General features: G+C 36.9%; 1 protein-coding gene across 1 annotated transcript; it reads left to right on the top strand.

Annotated features, from left to right (window-relative positions):
- The first annotated feature begins 686 nt into the window (after nt 1-686).
- LOC125430482 lies at nt 687-5,666 on the top strand. The gene is made up of 2 exons (XM_048492406.1): nt 687-1,720; nt 5,370-5,666. Exons 1-2 carry the CDS (start codon nt 849-851, stop codon nt 5,464-5,466), a joined length of 969 nt encoding a protein of 322 aa, XP_048348363.1. The 5' UTR covers nt 687-848; the 3' UTR covers nt 5,467-5,666.
- Nucleotides 5,667-6,666: the final 1,000 nt, after the last annotated feature.

Genomic DNA, 6,666 nt, shown 5'->3' with positions numbered 1-6,666 from the left:
TGAACCCCTGCGGGGCTTCCGGTTGGGAAATGGCCACCTCCAGACGCATCTGAACTACGCTCCAGAGGCATCCGTCAAAAAATTTGAATCACCCCAGGAAAAGGGGGAAATATCCCTCCTCAAGAGGTAGGAGAGATACTACAAGCAGAAGGCAATTATCTCGCTGGGTGTACTGGAAAGAAACCCGGGAGATTCTGCCATTCAAAAAATCAGAATATTACGGAAGGCGAACTGCCTATGGGAGGGGGCCATAACCAGCTGCTATACTTACTTAACGTAACTAATATAAAAAACAACAGCACTCCAATTAAAATACAAGACATTTAAAAAGCAAACGAATAAGGAAAATAGAAAGAAAAGACCTACTAAACTTGCAATAAGAGACAGGAAATCCCGGGTGTACCATCTCTGGTGAGAGACGTTCTAAGGCGGCGCGCCGTTCGTCCCGACCACAGCCCGAGAAAAGAGAAAGGCTGAACGTGCAATGTTTGGCTGCCAGGTGACAAGAGATTAGAGGAGACCCGGGGAGAGAAATAAACAGCCCGGTTCGCTATAATTGAACAAACAAACAAACAAAAAGAACCCGGCTTTGAAGGGAAGTACTGTCCCTTTAAGTGAAGAGGGAACAGTGATGAATTGCTGCAATTACGCGTGACTAGAAACTAAACAACGTGAGATTGCAAGGAGTCAACGAAAGCGGAAGCAAAAAACTTTCAACATACGGACTGCTTATACAAACAAACTAGACGAAGAAACGCTGCAGACAGAAAAGTGAGTACCATAACAACATTGAACAAAAGTAAACCAGCAAGGCTTATATTAGTCTGAATTGAATAAGCACCGGGGGAATGATGGCTTATGCCAAAACGAGACAAACCCAACTAAGTGAGCTCAAAGGGATTAAAAACGGACTTGCAGAGCCCAAAACACCAGAAAAAATGGCTGATTTTAACCACAAGCTGGAAAAATTATTGGAGATTACTACAAACTCCCAGAAAGAACTGGCTACCTTCCAGCAAGAAGTAACAGAAAGATTAACTAGAATGGAGGGAGAAATGCACAACTTTAAAAAAGACCTCAGCCATATAAAAAGAATAGAAGATTCACTACACCAAATTGCTGAAGACTTAAAGGGAAAAGAGATAAGAATAACAGAGGTGGAGGACGCTGTAGAGAACCTGAGGGAACATAACCTACGACAGGATGATGTACTAGCGGTGCTAGAATATACTTTAAAGGAGAAAATGCTTAGAGTGAGAGGGGTTCCAGAATTGGACAGAGAAGTAACCCTGAGTAGAATTATGCCCCTTCTACAGGAGGTCTGGGGTCTGACCAGAGAAGAAATTCTTAAAGAGGTCGACCAGATATACAGGGTCAACACCAGATCATCCAGGAATAAAAGCCAACCTAGAGACATTGTTTTCAGCTGTGTGAGGCGGGACCTTCGGGAGGAACTACTTCGTGCAAACTCCAAAAAAAATTATCAATTGGATGGTAACAAAATAATAATTATGAAAGAGCTTCCTGTGTCCATCCAGCAAAGACGAAAGGATTATCGGAGAATGACAAGTTTTTTGATGGATGAAAAAATTAAATACAGGTGGATAATTCCAGAGGGATTATTGTTCCTCTGGAAAGGAAAGAGGATAAATATAACCACAGTTCCCCAAGCGCAGGAATTTTTGACCAAGACAGTGAGCCCTCCCTTACTGAAAACAAAGTAAGAAAAGGGAAGGGAAAACAAGGGAGGGGGAGGAAGAAAGAAGGGACAACAAAGTAAGAAGGTTTATAGATAGATACTCTCCAATATTAATTTAAAATGTCTATGAAAACAGTAACTTGCAATGTTAATGGCTTAAATCATCCAGGCAAAAGGAAAAGAGTCTTTGCTCATTTTATAAAAGAAACCCCCCATATTCTGTGTCTGCAAGAAACGCACATAAAGTGTGGGGAGGAGAGGTTGATTACAAATAAGAAATTGGGGTTATTATTTCATGCGGGAAATAAAAAGAAGAAGAGAGGGGTGGCATTATATATCCCAGAAAAATGGAAACCCAGGGAAAAAATTAAGGACAAAGAAGGGAGATTCCTGGGGGTAGAAATAACAGTGGACAACATAGACATAATGATAGTAGGAATTTATGCACCCAACTCTAACAAAGCTAGTTTTTATCAAGAACTTAACAGGAACCTCTCAGGATTCCAGTCACAAAACTGGATAATAATGGGTGACTTTAATGGGGTAGTGGATACTAATCTCGATAAGAAAAACTTAACAAAAAATATAAAGAAAAAAATACAAGAATAAAATGAGCAAAGACGGGAAATTGCCAAGAACGTTTTTTGAAATAATGAAAGACCTGAAATTATATGATGTATGGAGAATGAAGGAGGGAAACCTCAAAGATTTCACTTTTTATTCTAACAGGTTCCACTCCCATACCCGGATAGATATGATTTGGGTATCAAAGCAATTAGGAATAAATACAACAAAAGTCTCAATTAAACCAAGGGTGGTCTCGGACCATAACCCCATAGAATGGATAATGACAACAGGAAAACCTAGAACCCAATGGAGAATGAAAGATTGGGTTCTGGGGAATCCCCAAACTATAAAGGAGTTGGAGGGGAAGTTAAAGGAATACTGGGAAATAAATTATGGTTCAGTGGATAAAGAAAGTACACTATGGGACGCCCATAAGGCTGTAATGAGGGGGCACATTCAAAGTCAAGAAATTTATCAAAAAAAATTGAAAAGAGAAAAAAAACAAGACTTAGAAGTAAAATTAAGGGAAATGGAAAAAAACTACAAAAAGCAAAGATAATAAAAAATTCTAAAAGAAATCAAGTTAATAAAAGAACAACTAGAAAATCTATTAACAGATCAAAATACTATGCTCTCGACAATAAAGTGGGTAGGTGGTTAGCAAATAGATTAAGGAAACAGAGAGCAAAACAGATTATAAACCAGGTCAAAGAAGGAAAAAAAACGTTAACAGAAACAACTAAGATAAGAGAAGCCTTCGAGAAATATTACACAGACTTATATAAAAAAGATAAAATAGACAAGACAGAACTAGAGTCATACCTTAAAGATCAAGGAATAGAACAGCTAAAACCAGAACAATTAAAAGAGCTAAATAGAGAAATATCCCTAGCCGAGATAGAGAATGCCATCAAAAAGCTCAAAAATAAATCACCAGGTATTGATGGCATGACAGCCTGCTACTATAAAACTTTCATATCGGAACTGAAAGAACTTCTGAAAAGACTATATAATGAAATCCTGAAAGGTGGTAAGGTACCACCGTCCTGGCAGCAGGCTGCGATAACCCTGATTCCAAAAAAAACTCAGGCAATTTTAGACCTTACAGATTTTCGGCCAATATCTCTCTTGAATATTGACTATAAAATTTTTACTAGTATATTGGCGATTAGGTTAAAATTAATCTTAAATAATTATATAAAGGAAGAACAATCAGGATTTCTTCCAGGACGACAGACAAGCCATAATATTAGAAAAATCATAAATCTAATTGAATATATAAATGATAGACCGGACCTCCCAACCGTAATGATATTCTTAGATGCCGAAAAGGCCTTCGACAGGGTTAGCTGGGAATTCATGTTGGCCGTATTAAGAAAAATGGGAATACAAGATGAGTTCCACAACGCCATCAGTGAAATATATAAACAGCAAGAGGCTGCAATCAAAATAAATGGAAGCTATTCCAAAAAATTTAAAATTGAAAAAGGGACAAGGCAGGGATGCCCAATATCACCCCTGTTATTTATAAACTCGTTAGAAATATTAATAAGAGATATCATAAAACAGAACTTTTTTAAAGGTATAAAAATAAAAAAATACTCCTTTAAAATCCTGGCGTTTGCGGACGACATAGTCCTTTTTATTGAAGACCCGATTACAAATTGTAAAAAAGTCTTAAAGGTCATAGAAAGATACGGGGCCCTGGCAGGATTAAAAATAAACATCCACAAAACTAAGATGCTTGCATTCAACTTAACAAAAAAAGAAAAAAGAAAACTTCAAGAAATGACAAATATAAAAGTAGAAAATAAAATAAAGTATTTGGGAATTTATCTTGAAGACAATAATAAAAACCTATTAAAAAATAATTATGACCAATTATGGTCATCGGTCCATAGTAAATTACAGGATTGGTCAGGAAAACAAACCTCACTACTAGGCAGAATAAGTATAATCAAAATGAATATTCTTCCCAAATTTATGTTCCTTTTTTTGAATATCCCTTTGATGCTAGCTAAATCTAATTTTGCACTATGGAGGAAAGAAATAAACAAATTTATATGGGAGGGAAAAAAGCCCAGAGTCCGTTATAAAGATCTTATACAACATAAGAACCAAGGGGGTCTGGCTGTACCAGACCTACAGATCTACCATGACGCAGCAGCATTAGGTTGGGTCAAGGAATGGGCCAAACTGGAAAATCATAAGTTGCTAGAACTTGAAGGATACAATCTGCCCAAAGGCTGGCATGCGTATCTTTGGCCGAACAAAGATAAAACTACCACAATAGACAAAGTCATTAAAAATCACTTTATTCGATACACGCTGATCAAAATATGGAATAAATACAGAAATATATTTTATAACAAGCTTCCAACATGGGTATCCAGATTGGAATCACAATTCGGTGGTGCCAGAGCGACAATAGACTACTGGCCAAGGTACCAAGATATAATCCTGTGGAACAATGATAAACCTATATTTAAAAAAAAGGAACAGATTATCTGGGAAAATCAACAATGCCACTGGTATACTTATTGCCAGTTGGAAAGTTTCTTTAAATCAGATACCCAAAAATGGGGAATTAACAAACAGAAATCAGAATTAGATAAGGCAATAACAGGCCCAGATAAAAAAAACGTGAGTACTATTTACAAGATATTATTAAAACAACACACAGAACAGGAGGAAGTGAAACCAAATATGGTGCAATGGGCAGAAAATATAAAAGAAACAATTACGTTAGAACAGTGGGGAAGGTTCTATAAAGAAATTTATAAATATTCACCAAATTCAGCTATTTGGGAAAACAGTATCAAAATGTATTATAGAACATACCTCACACCGAATGTACTGCACAAAATGAATACCCAAATACCACCACACTGTTGGAAATGTGGCCAGACTGTGGGAACATTTCAACATGTCTGGTGCACGTGTAAAGAAGTTAAAAGATATTGGGGAGAAATTCATACCCATATAACTAAAATAATAAAAATTAATTTTAGGAAAACCGAGGCTACTTACCTTTTAGGACCTGCTTTAATGAAAGAGAAAATACCTGAAAAAATTAAACATCTTTTATTTCATATGATTTCAGCAGCGAGAATCGTTTTAGCAAGGTATTGGAAGTCTGCAGTGATCCCAAAGACAAACGAATGGATGATCAAGATGCAGCAATTTCACAAAATGGATAATCTCTCCTTTTTAATAAATAACCGGTCACCAGAATTCTACCAGCAAATCTGGCAGCCTTGGTCAGACTACGTTTCAGTTTTTCTTTTAGATACTAACTAGAAGGAGTAGAACCTAAATTTCTTTTTTAAAGTCGTAGAAATTAACCTAAGATTATTATTATTGTAAGAATTTTAATCTTATAGCATGTTATGAGACAAGATGAAATTAATCGTGCGCTTTTTACTAAAGTGATAGCTGGAGTGGAAGCCAGGGGAGGGAAGGGTGGGAGCATGGGGAGGGGGGGTAACAAGGGGAAGGGATAAGAGGGGAGGTACAATGGGTAATACCAAATATGGACTTTGATTAAATGGTCTTCTATATATCTTGATTATGGAACAATTACCCGCAATTAAGTAATTTGTGAAGGAACAAATAACCATATTTTGATTTTTGTACTTTAGTGTACCAATGTATACATATATACAGTGTTCTTTTCTTCTTAATATGTTTATAATTTCCCCCCTCTATCCCTCTTATAAATTCAATAAAATATCATTTAAAAAAGAAAGAAAGAAAATGAACCCCTGCAGCTATACAATCGGTGCACAATACAGTCGGCTGGACCTGTGTTGCACATGTGCAACATGCAAAGTTTTAAAAAAGTAAAAGGGCAATAATGAATATATTGCTGTGGCAGGTGGATTCTCTCTGACTGTGGACAGTGCAGTGGAAGGGAGGGAGGGAAATAAAGCATCTTCTATCTGACCATTCGTGCAGGAGCTGCTCCAACTTGGAATTTTGCAAAAGAATTGCTGGTTAAGCGATTTTCAAAAATCTTGGGTTGAGGGAAATAAAATGGGGCAAACTCGTTTTGGGGATAAGACCTGTGTGAAATCCCCCCCCCCTCTCAAAACACTTTGTATTCTGTTCTACACTCGTTATATTTGCCCTGTCCAGAATCCACCAATCAGGGAAAACTCTTTGAGAGGGAAAACACTTTGAGAGAAACACATTTTGCTGTGTATCTAGAAAATTATTTTCTGTTTGATTGTTGAAATTCTCATCTAAACTCAATAGCATTGTCTCTCCCTACACCTGAGGGGAAATCCAGCAATTCTCTGCTGAATCTGAAAAGTCAATATCACTTTACATTTTCTTTGTCTCTTTATTCCTAATGTCTGCATTTTAGGATGAGGAATGGAACTGATTAGCTTGCCTTT

The sequence above is a fragment of the Sphaerodactylus townsendi genome, linkage group LG04 (assembly GCF_021028975.2).
Source record: "Sphaerodactylus townsendi isolate TG3544 linkage group LG04, MPM_Stown_v2.3, whole genome shotgun sequence".
Lineage (NCBI taxonomy): Eukaryota > Metazoa > Chordata > Lepidosauria > Squamata > Sphaerodactylidae > Sphaerodactylus > Sphaerodactylus townsendi.
Note: the sequence above shows the minus strand (reverse complement) of the source record. Positions and strands in the feature narration are given on the sequence as shown.

What these genes read in the sequence shown, in the direction of transcription:
- LOC125430482 (XM_048492406.1), top strand. Translation starts at nt 849, where the DNA reads ATGATGGCTTATGCCAAAACGAGACAAACCCAACTAAGTGAGCTCAAA. An exon ending in CCTCCCTTACTGAAAACAAA is followed by an intron (nt 1,721 to 5,369) that starts GTAAGAAAAGGG and finishes ATATGATTTCAG; the next exon opens with CAGCGAGAATCGTTTTAGCA.